General features: G+C 40.5%; 1 protein-coding gene across 8 annotated transcripts; it reads left to right on the forward strand.

The window, feature by feature from the left end:
- Window positions 1–419: 419 nt before the first annotated feature.
- Window positions 420–21229, forward strand: TRH (thyrotropin releasing hormone). Of its 8 annotated transcripts, none has more exons than XM_040076117.1 (5): window positions 420–516; window positions 15391–15555; window positions 17735–17848; window positions 18703–18917; window positions 19770–21164. In XM_040076117.1, the coding sequence occupies exons 4-5, from the start codon at window positions 18725–18727 to the stop codon at window positions 20345–20347; spliced, it is 771 nt and encodes a 256-aa protein (XP_039932051.1). In that variant the 5' UTR covers window positions 420–516; window positions 15391–15555; window positions 17735–17848; window positions 18703–18724; the 3' UTR covers window positions 20348–21164. The 8 variants fall into 8 exon arrangements, with proteins under 8 accessions (XP_039932051.1, XP_039932053.1, XP_039932056.1 ...); XM_040076119.1 differs by having other exon boundaries at window positions 18709–18917; XM_040076122.1 differs by having other exon boundaries at window positions 18740–18917.
- Window positions 21230–23061: the final 1832 nt, after the last annotated feature.

Here is a 23061-nt window from a genome sequence, read left to right on the forward strand (position 1 = left end):
TAAACCGACTGTATGCAATCTCCTTCTTCTACCCAGCAGTGCCGGCACCCAACAGCACCTGGGTTCACTGGCTCCCACTTCAGAGGCCAGTGCACTCCACAGCTGCCGATGGCACCCACCGCAGGGAATGGAACACAACGCTGCCTATGGGCACCCACACCTCGCACTGCGTAACCCCGGGGGTGCCCAGCAGTCAGACCCGAGGACAAACGTGTCACACGCGTGTCGGCTGCGCTCGCATAGGTTGAACACAGGGCAGGGGTGGGCGCGGGGGACACACCGGGCGAAGCCCCGCACGCACGGCCCCGCGGGGGCAGCTCCGTCCGGCAGGGGGCAGCAGCGCCCCAGGCAGGTGAGCGTGGCTGGGACCGAGTTGAGATCGGGCTGCGACCGGGCTGGGACCGGGCTGGGACGGGGCAGGGACCGGGCTGGGACGGGGCAGGGATCGGGCTGAGACCGTGCTGGTATCGAGCCAGGATCGGGCTGGGACCGAACTGCGGCTGAGCGGCAACGGCAGTAAGTGTTACGGACACACTCGAGCAGACTGCGCATACCGATAGCTCCAGGGACAGGGCACACTCACATCAGGGCTGAAACACAAGTTTCATATCTGTTGTCCAGGCTAGACTTTCATACTGGCCTTTTACTGTTTACTACTGACCCATAACCTGTACTAAAACTCGACACAGGTACTATTTTCTGTAGAAAACCTCAAAACTCGAACTTTGTTGCTCTCCTATTTGAGAATCATGAGACAAATGGCTTAATCTTTCTGTTGTACAAAAAAAGAGAAGAATGCGTGAACTGAGGAAGTGGGGAACTACTGAAACCTTTGGCAGCAGGTCACTGTTGGGCAAGTGGGGAAGGCATACAGCACTACTGCGGTTATGTTACATCATAACAGCGGTTTCAGGATCCGATGTGGGCTGGATCTGCAGGTGAAATGAACCACAGCATGCGTCTTACACTGAGTTGCCAAGTGGTATCGCTCTACCATGGAAAGGAGTGGGAAGGCACTGCTCCTGCTGCTGTTCCTGGGAGTTTGTACTGCCCTTCTGATGCGGTACTCAGCTGCATCACCACTGACAATTTACCAAATGTTAGCACACCACTCATTAGTCTGAACCCCTGTAAAAGTACCCAACAGCACTACATCACTCAGAGTGACTGTGTTTGTCCTTGGAGGGATCACAAGAGCTTCACTGCCTGTTTGCATGCTTCTGTCAGTGTCTGCTCTTGCCATCTACATGTCTGTCCTGCCTCACACTTTGCTTGTAACATTGAATTACAAAGATGGGGGCGTGTAGTGAAAATAGGGTTTTATTCAAACCAATTTAGTGCTAAGACAGATTTGGGAAACATAGATTCAGGTCAGTTAGAAATCAATAATCAAACCTATTATAAATTCACAAATACATTTCTGCATTTTTTCCTTACAAAGTTCCTTGCAAACTGCAGTTGAAATACCTAAGAACTTTCTATCGACAAAAGTGCTGGGATACAAATGGGATACTAAAATGCTGGGAAATTGCAGGCCTTTGAGTTATTCAGGCCAAATGAGCTGGTTCAGTGAACAGAGTGTGAAGGACAGATTTGTACTGAGCATGTTCTCTCCATTTTCAACAGACTACTGGGGTAGGCTCAGCTTTGGCGGTACTTTGTGACCTGAATATTCACAGTCTGCCTAGAAGCACAATCAGGCTGGGAAAAAAAGAAATGCAAGAATGCAGGAAAGTCCTTGTTTTCCTCTTCTTCCCTGTCTTCCATTTTAACTGTGTATATGAGAGAGAACAAGGGAATAAGACTGGCTGAAGAACTGCATTATGCACTGTGTGCCCTGAAGTGCAGAACATCGGTGAACTGAGGGATAGCTCGAGGTGAACAACTGATGCTGGATTTCATGATGAATTCAGGTCATTGACTTCAGATCTGGATGATAACATCTGAATTCTGGATATTTAAATCCAGGATTAAAATTACATTCTACAGATTTTAAAAGATGACCATCCCACTTTGAACCTTGGTCAGTTTACTGCATCTGGGGATGCACCATATTTTAGAGACCTTAACTGTCTGCTATTCAGACTGCTGCAAAAAGGCTATGCAATATTATGTAGTTCAATCCCAGTGCATTAACCTAGAATTACCTTTGATATACTCCACTTAATTAACCAGCATGAAATTAAGCTTGGAGTAAAATCACATCATAAGAAAAAAGTGTGGGAATATGTTAAGCCAAACTTAGTTCTTGACTTGCAGGTAAGTAATATACTAGGAATTCACTTGCAATTATTTTAAAGCATACCTTAAAATTTTTGCTTTGAGCTCAGTAGAAGTACTTTACAACCACAGGAAGACTGTTGACTTACAATGAAGCTAAGAGAACAAATTCCCACCTGACATCCTTCCCTCAGAACAAAATTTTATTCTGCCCTACAAAGGTTTCCAGTAATGATCTAAGAATGCACCTTTGCTTTCAGGTGATGAGGACTAAGAGAATGTGGGGCAAGGTGCATTTTAAAATTTTAGTTATACTTTGTAAAAAGCTCTTTACTGTAATACCATTATAGGCTTATGTGTTTACACTTCTAAGGCAAATACAAATATTTCTTACTCTCCAGATGTATAAGGGTTGGTGGGATGCATCAGCATTTAAAAGTTTTCATGAGGATACAGTTATACTAGATCTTACAGGAACTTATAGCACATATAGTTGGTTTCTCTGTAAGTACATCTGAACAAGATGGGATTTCTATCCCTGAAGTAATATTAAAAAAAAAAGGAACCACATCCCTGAGAAACTTAAGAAGCCCCATAGAAAATCCACACTGTTGTTTAGCAATTTTTGAATGACCAAGGTTTCTGTATAAAAAACATGCAACCAGCCTTGTCTATCAGAAAGATTCAGAAATTATTTAAGATTAGCACAAGTCTGACTCTGGGTAAGCAGGCAACACAGCACTATTCTGTTTTGCAACTCCATCTTCAAAATTGTCTGACTACTCATATTTCTTCCCATCCCTAAGCTGCATGTTTTACAGTGGGAGAAGGAGAGAAAGGGTAAAAAAAGGCCACAGCAAGGGCTGGTTACTCAACAAAGTATGGAGAGCCAGGAACTGAACACCATAGCACAGCTGGCAAGGCAGAGGCTTACAAAGGCCAGGCCTCCCCTAGCACCTGAGCAGGATCAACAGGAGAGGTCCAGAGACTGTGGCCAGTTCTATCAAGTCCAGATCACCTGTCTCGACTCTACAGACCTGCCTGGCAATCACCTGACTGTGTAACCCTGGTTACTGTTACTAGACCTGACCCTGACCCATGCACTGACGTCCTGGCTGGACCTTGTCACCACAAACTTCCCTGATGCTCTGGTTGACCCTGGCTGCCATCGTCAGCCCTCAGGTGCTGCACTGGGAGGGTCCTGCCCTGCCTGTCTCGTGGCCACTCACCTCCTAGTCCTCCATCCCTCAGTGAACACCTGGGCTCACTGCTCTCTGACAGGTTTCTCTGACCCTCTGGATGAGAAGGGGAACTTGGATATTTATCTGTGTTTCTGCTCAAAGGCAGCTTCATGACAATCATCCTATGGGTATTAGGCCTGACTACTGTGACCTGGGGGGAAATCTCCCAGCCTCAGTGTGAGCCGAAGTGTGGAGTCCACACGGACATTGATCACACTCTTATCCGAGGCCTCATCCATATCCTTCTGGCTTGAGTCCTAAGTGAGTGGGAAGGGGCTGACAGCATTCTCACTACTGCAGCATGTTATTGCACTTAAATCTGGAAGAACAGTAGGTGACAGAGAGGTCCCAAGGAATGACAGGAAAACATTGCAGGAGGCCAGCAAAGAGATTATTGATCCAGTCACAGGAATGATATGTCTCAAAATAATTATGATTAACTGCAGGATTTACTTAAGAACAAAGGCTCAATACTCAGACAAGACAGCATGGGAGGAATGATTTGGTGGCGCAGTGAGTTTCTCTCTTTGTGACACTGAATGCTAAACTCCCAGTTCTCATACACTGGAAGAGGAAAAAAAAAAGTTTTCATGTTTTCCTGTAGGTAAAAACTGCCAGATTTGCCAGCTTTCTGATGATGCATACAGAAAATGAAGGCTGTGGAGGAGACAAAATGAATTCAAGCAGTGAGCAGTGCAGTCAGCTGCATTTCTCAGATTCAGTGCCTTCAGGCTTCACAAGGGAAGTACAAAGCCCATGTACACTCCCCCAGATCAATTTACTGGTAAGAACTTTTGTAAGAACAAATTTGGAGATTCTTACAAGAAGGAAGCCAGCATACAGAGGCTGCTCAGGAGGAATGCTGGAAGGAAGGACAGCAATAATGATGAGGTTAAAAATTTTAAAGACTTAACTCCAAAGCGTCTGGAGACCACAGCAGTAATCCAACAAGAAAGTGCTGAACGATGGTAGTGAGTTATCATGATATGGTTCTGCATTTGAAAAAAATATTTCTTTTGTTGCTGTTTACAACTATTAAAAAAATAACTAGAGAGACAATTTGCGAAAGCAATCAGAATCCAGCCCTGCCCTTATTCATCAGCCTGTACTTGTTGTCATGAACACTCAGAGAAGACACAAAAATGTTTTAAGTGTCACGGATACATAATTTCACCAGCCTTCTTCAAGCCCTTCAACTTCCTAAGGAAAAAAGTAAATATGTCTTGAGCTTGCTGAGCAAACATCTCATTTTCTGTAATGAAGTGAGTATATACTTACTCAGAGTATAAGATTTTATAAGTATATAAGTGTACTTTATAAGTAAAGCAACCATTTAAGTGCTGTGTAATGCAGATATTGTTTAAGGTACTTTATGACATCAAAGTAGAAAGTACACAAAGAAATAGTGAACACAGAACTATCTCTATAGCCCAAACCATACAGACATTTGGTTTACTGCTTTGTTTTACAAAATTCACAAAAATTTGTCATGCTCCATACAAAGAAGATTTTCCTCTCGCTGACTTGGTCAGATGTTAAAAATGGAACATAAAAGATTTTTCTGGTCATATAAACATGACTTTCCAACAAAGTTCTACATGAAGTACTACTGGATCAAGCAAAAGGCTGAAAGGAATGTAACCTACCAAAGAATAGACACATTTTGCTGAAACAATGTGTTGTCATTAGGTATAATTTGGCACATGGTGGGGTGATCTCCAAAGCCTCAGCTCATCATATTCCCCTGAGTGCATTATCAATTTTGGGGATAAGTGCATTAACTACTCACTTTATTGTACTGCCAAAGTGGAGAGCAGACGTGAGAAAACAAACAAGTTTGTAATCTTTGCTTGCTTTGCAAATGAATTCTTAATCACTTTGGCTCTTATTTGCATACAAGGTCTAGCTTTTTGATAATTATGAGAGCAACTTGGCAGCTCTCCTTTTGTGGCTAGATAAGTAGCAGGTCCAAGAGGCTTTTAATTCCTAATACTAATACATATAGTTTATTCAGGTCTTTCTAAAAAGGCAGATTACACCACGCCCGGCCTTGAAAAAATAAGCAAAGATCAACAACACAATTTGTTGCCATCTTAGAATTACTTGCACTGAGATGCAGGTCTTATTACATCAGGATGAAAACAGAGTATCATTTCAGTCCTTGTCATGGGAATGTCCAGCTCTGTGCTAAATTCTGACCCTTCTTGATCCATCTGATCAATATGCTAAATTAAATCAACTGGGGCTGAGCAGTCCCTACAATTTATGCAAGCAAGAATTTGGAGCAGTGTGGACAGGAAGAAAGAGGAACGAGAGTGTCTTTTCAGTGATTATGTGCAATTAGATCTGATTATGGTTAACAATGACACGGATAACACGGTTCTTACACAAGCTGCCCCAGTTCTACTCTCAGTACCTCCAGCTGCGTGACTGTGCTCCAACCCTTGCACCACCAATTTGTTCTAAAACTAGTGAGTTCTTTGAATGAAGAAAAAAATCAGAAAATCATCACCAGCTGCTGCTTAATTTCAGGGTCATCAATTGAGTATTTTAGTTTTCTCCCCAGTCTTTCTGCTCTCCTAAAGGCAGTTAGTTCCTTGTGACAGATGCCCAAAGGAAAAATCCTCCCCTGCTGAAGACCCCTTGTGGAAGTATACAAGTCACCTGGGCAAACAACTCAAACTTCTTTCTTTGCTCTTCAGTGGCTAAATTAGGAAGTCAGAGTGTTCTTGTTTTCAAGTCTCATATGAGATGTGAGACTTAATTTAAAGACATCTTGTTCCGTCAGAAGCACCTAAACAGTCATTGATTGTTTTTCCTTAGTTGGATATGTCTCGTCTCTTTAAAAACACAAACTGTTTGTTATTTGTTCTCTGTTCCCATTGCTAGACAGGCTACGGGGTTTGTGTTAACATTACTGGAATAAGAAAAATACAAGTTTGAACAAGTCAAGCCCAAGTTACACTCCTGAGCACCAGGAGAATTGCCACGGAATTGAGACAAAGTTGTTCAAGCACAGTCACGTTAATTAGAAACATCTGCAAGGACCCTGGAGAAAGCACAACTGGTTGGAAAATTTCCATCATCATTTGGATGCTGAAAATTCAATAACACAAGGACAATATTACTTCATACCAGTTAAAGATAATAGGATGGCTATAGCTCCCCTTTGGTTCACTGGGCTCTGAACAGCAAAGCAGCACGTGCACGTACAATCCTCTGAGCAGTGTTAAGGAAACTTCCCTGTCTGACCATCCAGGAGTCAGTCTGACATTTTACACTTGCACCACCTGAGCTGGGACTGAGATCCCTTCGCAGCTGCTATCCCCATTCTCCCACAATCACACCAGGTTTCCTTACTTGGCTTGGACATTAATATATTTTCTGAAGTAGATAAACATTAAATAAGCAAAAACCTTTTAGCCACCTCTGGCAATATCAAGTAAGATGACATTATATCACTCATTTACCTTAATCTTTTCACTTGGGTTCCTAGGAGATAGCACTTAAATTCTGCTACAGTCACAAACTTACTCTACATCTATACAATTTCAAGGGTTGATTCACATGTTATAGTAGGGCACTGCTTCTGCTCTCACAGCCAGAAAAAGAGGACAGTACTGGGTAGCTAGACGCTGCCATTGTTCCATATATTGTCAGATCTTCAAAGGACCAAAGTGACAAAGACAACTACTTGAGCAAACCTGGCTACTTCCTTTGTGTTTAAATGGGAAAGATAATCCTTTGAAAATGTCACCACTTAACTGCAAATTTAGTGTCATTACATTGGTTTTAATTTTTTGCATTGTGAATTTGTTAGGCAGCTGAGAACTCTGAACAGCAGAATGGTGGTAACAAAACTTGTAGTCTGCAGAACTTGTAGTCTGCTAAATTATTAAGTAGGAAGGTCCAGACTGTATCACCTTGTAGTTCATATCCTGAAGCAGAAGTCCAAATAAACCATGATCTACTGTGTAATCAGATACTGTTTTGCCTCATAAGGTCCCCAAACTCTCTACTACCGTAGATCACTAACTTTGTAATTAAATGGTCTGTAGCTACCTGAGGCTGAAAAGGACTTAATAACATTGCAATTTAAGTTTGCTACAGAGTGAGAACATTGCACCTTGTCTTGACAGGCGAAATTGGCTTCTGTACCCAAACCTGGAAAAGAACAAGCTAACTCAGAGCCCTCTTTACATACAGTTCAGATCTCTTCTATAAAACTGCTTTTCTGGGTCTGGCTGGGACAGAGTTAATGCCAAGCAGCCTCCATGTCAGAAAGTGCTCCCTGCAGGACTCTGCTCCCTGGATTTGATGCCATTTTACACCTATGCTGTGCGGAATGCCCTATTTAACACCAAGGGAAAGCCTACTCTTGAGGATATCAGCAACTGACAAATTATAGCCCCTGTAGAGGGATGCTAAATTTTGCTTCTAGAAGGTAAAATCCACATTACCTGTCGTCAACACTGGGTTTCTAGCACTTTAAGTAGAGAACTTCACTTTCTCTTGGTACTCTTGCACACAATTTTTTTTTCTAAGTTAGGCACCCATCTCACACTACAGACAGGAAACAGAAGTGCATACTGTAAACACTTTTAAATGGATCTCTGCAAGATTATCTCTGTTCTTCAATTTAAACAAGATCTTATGTCAGTCTTGATGCAGGAGCCTTAAAAAACGTTTTTACTATTGGAAAACCTGTCAGATCCTGAACCTGAGGTGATGGGTTCATATGCAGAAATTATAAGGGATGTACAGAACTTTTCATTTTGCAGAATTCTGTGAGGATCTTGTGCTTAAATAGATCAGTGCTCTTCCTGTTCATCAGAGTGGCGACAAAGGCATTCAGAATTGAGGACAGGGCGATTTGCTGGGCTGAGGTCTCCAGATTCTTTTCATCACACCATGCTAAAAAAGCTGGACCATCACTGATAGAAGTGGGCTTCAGCTAGAGATATGAAACACTCAATATAGCAGTTCCAGCTGAATTATGTAACAGACTCACCGATGGAAGTATCCTTAACTTAGCATTCATCTAGCAGTGATTTCCAGATCCTCATTACAGGCTGTATTGACCAATGCTATGTACCTTCAAGTAAAGAAAACTGGTACATGCCTTCTTCCATCCCATGCAACTGCTTTACTCTGTACCTGGCCCCAAGCAGAACTGAAAGTTATTCCAGTGAAGGCAGAGTTACTGTTTTTCAATAAAAGCACAAGTGATTGTAAAAGGTCAATCAGATTACCCTGGTGTTGTCTTAGAGATAATTTGTTATCTAAATGACAATGGTAATGTGCTTGTAAGGACAGTTAGTGATCAAAGGCACTACCTACTTATCAGGCAATCCATGGCATTTTCATAATTTGCCCAAGCAATAAAACCTAAGCTTGATTTACTCAACATGAACAGCAGAAGCACAAAAATAATCACAGATTATTGTCGAGATCATCCAGAAACTATTTTTAAAATAGTCTGTCAACTTCTTTGTCTTGATAAGCTATTTCAAATGTCAAAATATTGGGTTATATTTTTGCATAAAAGCTATAAAATATAATGTTATGAAAGCTTTAACTTTGCATCTTCAATGATGGTCTCTGAATCACTCATGGAAATGAAGGTCTGAAAGTGACTCCCAAGAGGTTTTTTTTTTTACTTTTTTAGTTGCTTTACATTTTTTACTGTCTCTAGATTTGTAAGCATTTGCTAGGTTACCTGTAGATCATCTCAGAGGAAATTTAACAAAAGGATTTTTAGTAATGTCCTTTTTTCATCCTTTAGAAGTAATTCCAAACCCTGCATTCTCTTGTACCACACTCAAGGAAGACCATCACCAGCCATTTCAGGAGTGTATTCTAGAATTCTATCACGCCACTTAGGTGTCAGCACAGAATATTTCAAATCTGATAGCAGCTTTGACAAGGAAAGAAAGAAATCTGGAGAAGAAAACTGCTTTTTAAAGTCATAAATGGTTTGTAGAAAGAAAATGCTGATATTTAATATATGTATGATATACAATTGCATTGTTGCCACAATTGACAACAACAAAGTTTGCCAGAGTCCAATTAAACACCAGTTTTCTATTCACCATTTTCTTTACTTAAATTTGCATGCCAGGCCCACTGGGCTTGGTGAAGTCCACTTGCTCCTTAGGAAAAACCCCAACCAACTATAAACAACAATTTTTACTCCTCTTGTCACTATTTGTGACTTTCACAGCATGTCACAAGCATCAAAACTTACTGTATTGTATCACTACAGCTTATTTGTGGACAGGGAACACAAAACTCAAATATGTAAGGGTCTACCTAATTCAGTTACCATTTATGAAAAGTCTGATTTTAACTACAGTTGGATTTCTGCCTCAGTGAGTCACTGACAATCACAAAGCAATTCAATGGGAGAGTCAGAAATAAAACCAGCTCAGTATTCAGACTCCATTTTAACCAAACAACCGTGTGGTCTCCCAGCTTGGTGCTTATAAAAATACAACATGCATGCTGTAGTTTGCATCTGCAAACCATTCTCCAGCTACTTTTAAATGTATCTTTGTTCAGGTTCAGTTGAAAACACACAGGGGAAAAGAATGACACAAAATCTGAGAGTATAGACTGTGCCTCACAGCCTTCTCAGCAGAAGCAGGTGTTAAATGACTCAAGGAACTTTTACTCCAGTGCTACATGTTCATTCACTCAGCTTCCCTTGGGATGCACAGAGTCTGCCAGCTGGGCTCATGTGAAGAGAAATACACGAGAAGATAGCAGAAGCCATTTCTAAAAATCAATACCACTCCTGGTCTCAGCAGATACGTCACTGACCACATATGTGCCTTTATTGTCCCATAAAGAACAGTGTCTAGTATTTGTCTGATAATTACAATCCCTGCCCCCAAAATGGCAGCTGAATACCTACTGTTTCTCTCTTTATGCTGTTCGCTTGTAAACAAACCCATTAAGCACCCATGGAAGAGTCTATTGTTATTACAATGACTATGAAAGTTATAAAGTACAAATTAGATAAAGGTCATTGTTGTTACATAGCACAATATGAAAATTGTCTTACTTGAACAACTGGTTGTGGAAACCTTCTTCCTCCCCCTCCAGGTCTCCCAGTTGCACATCAAGCTCCATCTAAACTACTGTGCACAATGGGCAGGGGAGCAGTCCTATACTGAGTACTCTGTGAACTTCCCTCTTATTAACCAGGTAATTCACACAACCCATCAAAGAAAGGACTCCCAACCTACTGTGCTCTGCACAAGGCACACATGGCAGCATATCAGATCTCTGCTGGCTTCTGTGGTTAGTCAAGTACAGGCAGTAGCACTTCCCAGCTGACTTCTACCTACACCTCTGGTGCCACAAATCCAGACTTTGATACAGTGAAGACTTGGATTTTAAGAGCTTCACGTTTCACTGGTATCATAAATAGTGGTTGCAAGGGACAGGAATAAAAATTCCTGTAGCCATGTGCTCTGCAGAGACAGTGGGACTAATGGACAATACCAGAAACAGTAAACTGTATCATTACTATTTGCTAATGCCTTCCTATAAACAGCCTGTGCTGGAATCAGACAGCAAAACCCGCACAGGTCTTCATTCTGCTGGTAATGGTTAGTGACCAGTTTTCTTATAAGCCTTTTCTTACATAAGGGAAGAAATCCATGCTAGGATAAAATTACTGTCTTCTTTCTTTCACGTCCTTTTGCAACACTGCAGCAAAGCTCACAAATCAACTGTAACCTGGCCCTGATTACCTTGAGACTGATTTACAGCTACCCAAACCCTTAATTAGCATATTTATGGCCAATACACTGACATGATTACTCCACCCTCTTGCTTCATCATTTCAAATACCTTCAGGTGCATGTGTAGATGTATGATAGGTGTAGGTGCACATGTAGGTGTATGCATATACACCATATTTCATTCTAACTCTCTTGGGAAAACAGTTTCAGATTTTACTTCCACATAGTACTTACCACAACAGGATTCTGATCTTCACTGTTGCGGTGCTACAGGACTCTTAAAATCAGCAGCTGGAAAGATAAAATGTCTAATCTTACTGCAGGAACATGGTCAGCAAATTTAAGCCCTCACAAAATGAGTAGACCAAATAACTTAGTAACTATTAAGAAAAATAAAAGTACTAGAAAAAAAAGACAGGAACAGTTCACTAGTAAAATCCAGCATAACACACATTCATCATCACAAGCACACAGGAACACCTGAGGGGAAGGAGCAATACCTGAACTGTTACTTATTTCAACCAGATCAGCTGATGTTACTGGTACCAGAAGTTGACACTTAGTTAAACAAGATTCCTGTTCAAAATTCCTCTCTACATCTGATTCCAGGATGCTCCTCCAGTAGAAGTGCTGTTCTTGAGTGTTCTGTATAGGTAGGCACAAACACACCTGCCTTGCTGAGGTGGTCCTGCCACAGGCCTATTTCCCTTTCTTAGCAGATCAACATAGACAAGTTAGGGGTAAATCACATTTGTGTTGCATCCTTAAAGCCAGGCTTGAGGTCACTTTACAGAAAAATTTATACAAATGAACAGCTGTCTTTTACAGCAACTGAAAGCAACAGTAAGATATAAGCTTCTTTAGTTTTAAAAGCTGCTATAGAAATATATAAACTTTGAGAGGATGATGTTCTACAGTCAGGCACAAGGGACAGTTCTGGAACTTTTCATCCTGCTTTTACACCCTCTTCTTAATTGTGCTCTCTGATTCCCAACCATTAGGCATGTACCACGTGTGTCAAGCCTTCAGGAGCTTTGGAGCCTTGTACCTGAGAACTGAACCAGCCAGGACTGGCAGACAGACTATCCAAATACGCTCTGTGCTGATTGCTTCTAGTGAACTGGCTGCCAGCTGAGGATCTTGGACTTCAAAATCCAAATCAGCACTTTCAAACACGTGGTGCCAAACGCTAAATCTCTTAGCAACTCAACCTCACAAATTTCTGCCTCTTCACACCCAATTATGGCTTCTCTGATGTAATTAGTATGTGTTAGCAGTGAGTGTAAGGGACAGACACAGAGCAAATACATAACTATATCACTTCTTTAATTTCTATGGAAGTAGTGATCTTCTATCTACAACCATCCAATTGACTTTGCAATTTATCTGACAGTGTGAATCAGAGTTGCTTCTGAAAAGTAACCTGAATGTTTTCTATCATCCCAAATCAAACTTCCCCAACTCTATTCTCGCTACATGATGAAACTTGCCCCACTACAAACATAGTATTTTGGCAAGGTGAACTGAGCTATAAATTTGCTTCTTCTGATGACTAAATCCCTGTTGGAAATGAACAAGATCTTGAGTCCTGTCATTAGCAGCTGTGGGAAAAAAAAAACAAAACAGGCTGGGCAGCTGGAGTTTTTTGGTGCTTGGAGGCATAGAGTCATGCTTGTTTCATTAAGTGACATTATTTGGTTTGAAAGATCCTGGACAGTGCCTGAAACAAGAACCAGGGCACAGAAATAATTTTTTTTCTGACAATGGCAAGTTTCTTCCTAAATCACAGGGTTCTCTTGACTAGGAAGCTATAGAAATGACCCGGCATAAACATTGCGGAGATAATTACAAAATAAAGAACCACTACAATGAATTTATTGAGATCTTTAATTCCAAACTGCGACCATCCCAGAAGGAACAAACTGTGAGTTAGCCTGACTCTTAAGTATACAATTAAGCCTGTCAAGTTTTGGCTTCATAATATGCTGTTTAATATTGAAAAATCTGTCAGTAAACAAATATGTGGCATTAATGTCATAATGCTTTGGGTTTGCTTCCTCATGGAACAATAAAGCTATTTAGCCGAGACAAGCAACATGTTATTTATACACCTTTTGGCAACAGTTTTAATGCTATGTGGGATACTGCCCTTTTCTTCTAATATAATAGTTACCTTTTTGGATTGAAATTGATGAGGGGAGCTCTGTATGTGTTCCATGTGGAATTTACTCAGTAATTCTATTAAGGACTTCCTCACAAAGAAATAAATGTTCTCAATCTCCTACAATACTCATCCTACTCATTATTTAAAACAGAAGGCCTTATCCCTCCATATATTAAGTTTCCTCAAAGGGTTTTCTATTAGTTTCAATGAATTCAAGAAAATGAAGCTTCAACACTTTTATGTTTGCAAAACTATGAAACTCTGGGGCTTACAGTCAGAGCAGAGGGTTTTGCCATTTCTGGAATTTTTAAGAAGGAGGAGTCAATTGAAGGTTACACAGCTTTCCAAAGGGATCCTTTACACCTCCTTACCATGTTCAGGTCATTCTTCAAGTGCCATTCAGCATCAACCAGCAGAGCTTCTAATAATTTCACCAGATTCTCCAGGTCAATTCCTTCACCTGGCTCTAACTAAAGCTCGCCCCCAAAACGGCTCAGAGCTCACATCACAAACAGGTGTTTACCACTACAAACTCTTACACTAAGCAACAATAGAAGTATCACAGTGTGGGCTTAGTGCTCCAAGAAAGAACATGGTAGATGAGTTATCTTACTTTCCCTTCCTAGATTTTATATTCACAGTTAATAAAAATGAATGGGAAAGCTGTCCTTATTATTCCTCAAGTGTTTTGGTTTTGTGATGACTTGCAACAACACCAGGTGGGCTGTGATAAGCTGTTCTACTGCTCATAGTGAAGCCCTTCTGGCTGGGTATGTCTACACAAAGGGATCACTTTTGCTAACACTGGGGGTGACCACAGTAGGCTGCATTTCAAAAACCTTCTTCATGTGTCATTACATCCACTCAGTATTGTCTAGGTCCATTTAGTTAGCAAATGAATTTTGGGGAACAGCAGAGGAAAGTTGCTTGGAACCCTGCCTCCAGTAATGATTTAATACTAGGTTTGTGGGTTAGGTGTAATATCTTCTATTGTAGTGACATCTATTGCCATGAAAAGCTGACAGTTCTGAGGGATCACAAGTCCTTTTTTAGTCTTAAGAGTAGAGACAAACTTTCAGATATGATTGCATTTTCTCAGGCCTCAGAAAGACTTGTACTCCTGAAGGCTTGCCTCCCTTGTAAAACTATACTATGGGTCTAATAATAAACCATCTAAAGATCATTGTGGCTGTACACACTCTGGCACTCTGTTGTCATTAAAATCAAAATGAAGAAAAGCTGGAATTATACCTCTCACAAAAATACAATACATCCTACTCCAGGGCAAACTATTTACCTTCTTATGCAAGAAGGATCACGTTAAGGAGATCAAATGGAAAGAGAGACTTGTCCACCTATTACTGATATCCATCTCCCTAATTTTCTGCCTGAGTAGTTGAATCAAGGAACAAACTGCGAGGAGTGATATAAACAAACTGTGCTTTTACATTTTCCAGAGAAAACAAAAAGAGCTGATTTGCCTCTCATTTCTGTTAGCAAACAAGTAATTCCTAATTCACAGCACTGTTAACAAGAGGAAGTTCAGACAGAACAGCTTAGATTTGCAGTCATTGCAAGAAATACAATTCAGGAAATATCCAAGAGGATAAAGTTATTTAAAGAGATGAGAATATTGAAACTACAGTCCTAGTGACAGTGTACAGCTAATAAAAATTAATGGGATGCCTTAAGTAGTCAGTGAAGGTATTTCTTTCATTCTTGCACACAGAAGTAATGTCACGTAGGTAACCTTTCAAATGAGAAAGATGTGTGTCTTGTGAGGCTCTACCAGAAACCAAACCTGTGTTCAGTAAAGGAATGCTAAGTGAACAGATTCTGGTCTCACTGCCTAACTCTAAAACTACGGATCTGTGACAAAAGGCAAACTACTTAAAATTTAGCATCTCCTCATGAAACTGGTAACAAATGCAATGAACCATTAATTCCAAAAAAGAGAAGGTTTTATTCCTATAGGTAAAGAAAAGCAGTTCCCATAACAACTTCTATATTTCAGGATTCCTGGAGGGATGTCCATACTAAAAATGAGTGATGTACTTCAGTTACTTATCTCCGACAGTGACAAGAGCAAGGCAAAGTAAGATGCAAAAAATTCAAAAATCTGCCAAGGAGAACTTCCTGCCTGACTTCACAATGTCATGGCTGACTAACTGCACAAAATGTGAGTGTCTATTTTCTTTAAAACAGAGATGAGGCTAGGGTTAACAGCAGTTTTTCTCATTAGCCACTTTTGAGATCTTTTTAGGGACTAACTGTGTGCCCAGTGACAACCCCAATGCAAAGGCCCCATTGCTATGAACACCAACACTGAGCTGGACAAGTGCTCAGCGCAAGTGGAGGCACCAGGCTCCTGGTGACGCATGGTTAGAGACTGCAGTCAGCAACACAAGCAACATGCAAGCTGGAGTGGGGAGCAACACAGACCTCAGTCCTCACAGATCACATGTATGGGTCTGACTCTGCTTTTAGAGGAGTTCTCTGCCTCCCAGTTTCTTCATTTAGAAGCCCCTTGAGAAGCTGGGGTGCCCCTGAGAATGTTTAAAAGAAAAATCAGGAACTTGCTCAACTGAGCTGATACAAAAGATTGAGGGACTTGATACACCTGTGATAAAACACAGCAGTTGGACAAAGGGGGTTGAGGATCACAGTGGTACTGAAATGGTATCTAGGTGTGAAATGTGGTAGTTCAACATCTATGTGCAATTCTAGAACCTACCACAGACTTAGATGTGGAGTGGGAGCCAAACCCTGTGCTAACACAAGTTCTGAGCAAGTCTGGGTTGTCAATGCATTTGTGACAAGACAAGTAAGTATAGCTTGGAACACTCCTATGTCTGAGAAAACAAACTCTCCCTCCTACCCATGAATTCATCTCAGTGTCATGAGTAATTGTGCAGCGAGGAGGAGGAAAGAACATTTACACTTATAAAATAAACCTCCAGAAGTCTTTTAAATAGAAAAATCACCTGTGGGGAAAATGAATCTGAAGAAAATGTAGCTGGAAAAAAGCAACATAGAACTTTAAAAGGAAGGATATCTTATTAAAAACAGACAGTTTTCAGCTGTGAAATAGAAAAAGAACATTTTAAATGAAAAAAACCCAACTCTTTGAGGTGCTTAATTTTGATTTTCTTCTTTTAAACAAAGCATTAAAACTCTACTAAATGAGTCCAAAGTAAGATAAAATCAGTCTGAGCAGAGAGGCAAAGATAGCCAGACTTGAAGTCTTGGGCATTGCACTGTGAATATAATTTTGCACCTGCTGAGGAGCTTTGCATGGGGATATAATTGTAACAACACAGGACTTCACCCATGTTCTCTAAAGGTAAGCTCAAAAGTGTCAAGAAGCAGATTTTAATGAGAATGAAACCATGCAGTTTCCCATTTCATCAATACCCACTTTCATTTATAGGGCAATACAGTAATGTTTTGAACTCAGGTGTCTTACCTGCGAGACCTTAAGGAGTTACTACACATAGGAAATTCCAAGCAGTTGTGCACCCTGTATGAGCAGTACTGTGTGGAGCAGTATCTTAAGTAGACAGATGGGTTAAAGACAGGGAGTCTTATTTCCAGTTACAATAGCATAATGCTTTTGGAGGCACATACCAGCAACATAAACATGTTTTAATATTTAGTGCTATGCACCCCATATTCTATAACACTTTTCATGGAAGCCTATGGGGGGGAAAAAAAAAAAAAAAAAAAAAAAGAATTGTGAGCCAGAAACAGTATAGTGTCATTCAGAATAAGTATCCATAGTATACACTTATTTAAATATAATCTGTTACATTTTTGCCATTGTCTTTCTTCCCTAGCCTAATTAATTACCTATCTCTCTTCTTTTACTCCAAAACACTTGCTTAATAGAGGATAAACAAGCTTAGTTTTGTTAAGCAAAAAACCCCTCCTTTTCTTTATGCTGAGTTACATAAAATTCAATATAATCTCTTTAGAGAATGGGAAAATAACAATTTCTGGGAGCTGAGCATGGATATATGGAGGCCAGCAGATAACTGTGAATTTTAAAATGCATTTAAAATGCAGTTCTCTGAGAGCAGTAAAAAAAAACCCAAAAAAACAAAACCACATCATATCCCCTAAATTACCTCAGAGCTGTTTGCATAAGGGGTCCAGTGGCAGTACAGTATAAGTACAGAGATGTGAGCTGCGCAGAGAGCACACAGCAACGCTTCTGTTGGACATTCCGTGTGCCGGCAGCAGCTAAAGGGCAACTCTGAAGCTCAGACACACAAACAGCTTTAAAGGACTTGGCAGATGCATCAAGCAAAAATCTGAAACTACAAATCAGGTAATTTATCAAATAATTTTCTTTTTAGCAGATTCTACCTTTCTGTCTGAAGATTCCTCTGAGTCAAACTGCCTACGTAATGTTCTTAGGGCTGTAACTCAAGAATTTCATCAGAACTGATAAAAACCTGCCAATAACAAAGGTAATTAACCCATTTTCTATTTGGAAAATTTGTAGGACTTCATAAAATTGTGCATTTCTTTTACATTCTGAAGATATAATTAAGCTAAATTATTGCTATAATAGTATTAAAGATGTATTCCATTCTACTAAATGAACTCTGCTTACTGTAAAATAAATCCCTAAGCCGGTTAGGAATTCAGTGCTAGCTACAACAAATAGAAAAATACTTGGTATCTGGGCAAGAGGTAACAGAGGATACAATTACAATTATATCTCTGAAAAAAATATAAGGTACTTCCCTCACTTCTTTCCACACAAGAAATCTCCCTGCCCCACACATAGCTGTCTTCTTAGCCTGACCAATAACCATGCACATGGCTACTTTAAACTTATAGAAAAAGATAGCAAAACATTAGTGGATTATTTAGGTTTGGCTTTAACAAAAGGTAGAATGGAAGTGCTGCTAATCTCAGTACCATTTTAAAATGAACCCTTAGGAAAGGGAACTGCTTGGTGGAGATAGCAGATATAGATGCCTGTAGCTTGTACATACAGAGTTCAAGGGGGAAATTATGTTTGACTTTTGGCAGAAGGCAGAGTAAAATCACTGTTTTTCAGAATCCCCTCTGCCTCAGGAAGTTCATATCATATTTATTCTGCCAAAAAAATTAACAAGTACTTGGTTTTAATTATGAAGAATTTAGATGCTTTGGAGGATAAAAAAACAAACTGAGAGGAAATGAGGAAAGACCCTAAGAGACTTCAATCCCTGCAGCAGTGTCATATTTGTTTTTGAGTGCCTGGAAATATTGCTATTACTGCTAGGTTTGCTTGCTCCATCCTCCTCCCCTGTTGTTCTCTGTCCAATGGAAGTTGCAGGAGCCCCTGTCCCACAATGCCATCTATCCAGCTGCCACTGCTACTCCTCTGCTTGACCTCATGTGGTGTTTGCTTCAATGGGGGACATCTTCCAGAGGAGAGTGAGAACATGGGAAAAAGCCTCCTGAATGACACCCTTCAGGGATCTGAAAGCCTCATTCTTCAGTCAGCCCTCAAGAAAGCTGAAAAGGAAGAAGAGATTAATAAAGGTATATATCTCTCTGGGGACACCCATTTGGTGATAGGATAGCACTTGGCTGAGATCATTAGATCCAAGGTATGATTTCGAGGTTTTAATGTTCATACTTAACACTGGAACTAAGGGGAAGGGAAGGATAAGAGGGTTGCTGCAATACACTGATAGATAATTCTTCATAAATGCTTTCTTCTCTAAGATCTGTTTGCTCAGGAAAGGCTGTACTATCACTAAGCAGCTGCTGCATAATGAAAAGGTAGAAGGCTGTCACAGAAAACTTGCTTGTCTGGCAGGTACTTCCCTAGGGAAGCTCTAAGAGGACCCATGAAGGACATTCTGCAGTTGTGGACCCTGTAAATTCGAGGTGGGGGTGCTGCCATTCACCTACTGCCTTAATCCACTGGTTCCTACTCCCCAACAGAGGCAGGCTTTTTCCATGGCTGGAAATGCTAGATGCTGCTCCAGTGTCTGCACCTCCCACCTTGTAGATGCTCTGCTACCAGTAATCACAGCAGTAGAAGATCAGACTCAGGGATTGCAAGAAACAGCACAGAGGTGCCTGCCAGCAAACAGGAGCACAGAGCCCTTCCAGAGTGGAAGACAGCTGGCCCCAAGTGCCCACAGGAAAAGCCATCCTCCCTCTTCACATCAATGCTGAGAATTGGTTGTGTTGATCCAAGACCTGAAATACTAAAAAGAGCTTAAGAATGCATAAGAGATACTGATAGTGTTATGACTGGTAGCTGGAAACACTGAGTCGGCTTTCAAAGAGCAACAGATTATGATCCTGCTCCACAAATTCCTATTGCAATTTCCTTAGGGAGGATTATGGGGCCTAATTAATGTTATTCTTTTCCTTGGTCAGAATCAAATACCCCTCTGCTACAATGGCTTTCCAAAAGACAACATCCTGGGAAAAAGTACCTAAGTAACCTGGAGAAGAGACAGCATCCTGGGAAAAGAGATGTTGAGGAAGAGACATCTTATGGAGACATCCAGAAGAGGCAGCATCCAGGAAAAAGAGAGATGGAAGATGACCTTGATGTCTATCTGGAGCTGAAAAGGCAACAGCCTCCCGGCAGAAAGTCACTGTTGGATCAGTCTGCTAACAGCCCTAGGGCACAGCCAACCTACATGAGTGAGTCATCCAAAAGAGAACATCCAGGCAGAAGATATCCGATGTACAAGCACCAGCATCCTAGCAAAAGAGGCTGGAATTATGAGGTAGACCTATACGGTGAGAAACGCCAGCATCCTGGAAAAAGGTACTGGAATTCTGACAGCTCAGATGACACAGGCCCCTGCAACTTTCAGGAGCCATTCACCTGTCACAAAGGCCGCTTGCTGCTTGATTTAGTAGAAGATGTTAGCAGAGACAGGGTAGAAGAAAAGCGTCAGCACCAAGGAAAGAGATCAGCATGGGAGACTGAAGCAGAGGAATGAGAAAATAATTGTGTAGCACTTGAATTTGATGAAGTAAACTGCCAGATCACCAGAACATTCCCTTCACTCCTTTTCTGGCTTCCTGTTGCTGACCTCTGCATCTGCCTTTCAGTGTGTTAATGTTCCCATCCGAGTTAATGGCTTTGTCACACATTTCAAGCAAAGGAACTAAAGGACCCATCTGAATGGAACAGGGAAGTACTAAGAATCTTCAATTCCCCCACTTTAGGAAGAGTGCTTATTTTCTTAGGAGTCCAGACACCAGAATAATCAAACTACTTGTTCCTAAATTACTAAAACAGGTTCTTAAATTTCTGTTCTGACGATGCTGAAGTAGAATAATTATGTGGTTTCCTCTCACATCAGTGAAATCAGTACATAATGAGGGAGAAAAAAGAACATATGCCAATTGTTTCAAAATTAAATAGAACAGATGATAAGATTCTGGACACCTGAGTCCTTGTACAATACAGTCTGTCCGGACAGTAAGCACTATAGAGACACAGGAACAGTTTCAACTGGAACAAAATAAATGAGTGACTTTACAGTTTGACTTGGAACTGGCACAGGAAAACTCTTTTCACCTAAGAGGCTACAGAGTGCAAATGGTTAATGCATCCCTGAACATCTCAAGCACATGTTGTGACCACCCTGACTGTGCAGCCCACAATAGAACTCCCATCCTGGTGTGTCCACACTTCAGTCATGCCACTTGAAATCATGCTTTCCCCTGAGACATTTAATAATAAAGTAAGAAGAGATCCTTTCCTTCCAGTGAGGATTTCTGATTTCTCTCCTCTCAAAGAAATGCTTTTACTTTCTGTGGTCAGACTTCCAAAAGTGTTTATTTGATATGAATTATTCAATAAACATGAATAGTCAACTCTGGTGTCCTTATTGGTTATGCAAACACACTGCAAAAGCCTGAAAAACATACAACCAACTCAAGCTAAATAAAATAACATCCAAGGGTATTTTTCTATGTACAATTTCCTTGCATGCTGGTGGTCAGCACATGCTTGTACTTAAAACTGTTTAACTATTGAAGTAGAAGGATGATAGACTTCCTTTTAAATTCTTCCACCTGTATGACACAAAATTATGCATCTGGGCTAAACTCACATAAATCATGCCACCTACTTCACAGGAAATTTGACAAAAAGCTGATTTCCTGTTCACGGGTCTAAACAACAGATTTACTCACCTTTGCAATTGATACGCAGTTACTGAGCACAGTGGGTTACCCATATCACTTCTTGTACATTCAAAGAGGCTATGGCACATTGATATTTTCCTAGAATGTTATTTTTATGAACAAATTAGTATATTTTCCATCAACATTCATCCTCAATACCATTGAGACATGTTAGCTGACTTGGAACTCCTCCTTAGTTACAGAAGGCAGCTTTGCAGAGTCAGTTTAGCTACCCTGAAGAAAAATCATTAATCATCTCACAAGTTTCACTGAAGTTAGATGCCCACAGGCTGATCAACACTTAACATGGTCTATCAAAAAATTTCTAATTTTGGAGGTAAAATGCTGTTCAGTATGTGACAATGGATAATCTTCTATTGGCCGGGGCTTTCTAATAAGTGCTGAAGAAATCCTAAGAGAAGATAGTATATTCCATATACTTCTACTTCCTTCAGCACACTTTCTATATATGATGCTTTTTTAAATGTTTCATTTGCATTTTATCAGGGAAATAAATATTTCTCTGAAGAATACAATTTTAATGTATCATTTTTGGGAGTGAATGAATGCTTCTTAAACCTCAGAATAGGATTTAAGTAAGTAGGGGAACACTACTTGCTGTGAAGTCTTCAAAATAAGTGAAAAACACAAAAGAAGAATTTTCAAGTAGGTAAACACGGGTGACAGCAAGAATTACATATTTCAAAAGTTCTTTATTCACTTTAAACTCACTCCTGTATTTCAAATTGTCCAGATTCTTGTTTGGATCAAAAGGACATTCTCCTAGTGTCTGCATGAAAATTTCATCTCTATTTATTAATTTCTTCTGTTAACTGCAGTGTTGCAGACATACTAACAGGCAAGTACACTCTTTCTCGTACAGACATCATTCTCAGAGCGTTGACTGCCACTGGGGATTTCACATGTTTGCAACTATGAAGTACATACAAGCACAAGTTCAAAGCTAAGTATTTGTCAGATTTATCTACACCTTAAAAGCTTTTTGGCTCTGGAGTTTGGCTAAGGAACTAAGCAGAAAATAGTCAGCTTTTATCCTTTAATGCTATGCTTCTTTGAATAGTAAATATAGTGCAATCTCTTAGCAATATGAACAACACAGATATATACATATTGTTTAGTTATAAGGCAAGAATTACTTACTTGCACATCTCTCTCATTTTCTTATTTTTATTGTATACCTTCCTCTCACTGTCATTTTTTATTAGCACTTAAGAGAATTTAATAGCCATGCAAACATCCACAAGTAACTAGTTTTGCTCTGTCCCTCACACTATGACAACTGCAGAACCAGGCCTTGCAGTTGCACAGTTCCCTGAGGAAGTGCACCATCTGTCTGTCAGACAGGATGGGGCTCTTCAGGAACAAGAACAAACCAGCAGCAGACTTGGTCCAAAGGTCATGGATGTCAGTAGAAAAATCCTCTGCAGAATCTGAATTAAATCCACAGAGCAAAGCTGTGCAATGGCCCTAACATGGCAGCACAGTCATGCAAAATCTT

The sequence above is a fragment of the Hirundo rustica genome, chromosome 12, assembly GCF_015227805.2.
Source record: "Hirundo rustica isolate bHirRus1 chromosome 12, bHirRus1.pri.v3, whole genome shotgun sequence".
Taxonomy (NCBI): domain Eukaryota; kingdom Metazoa; phylum Chordata; class Aves; order Passeriformes; family Hirundinidae; genus Hirundo; species Hirundo rustica.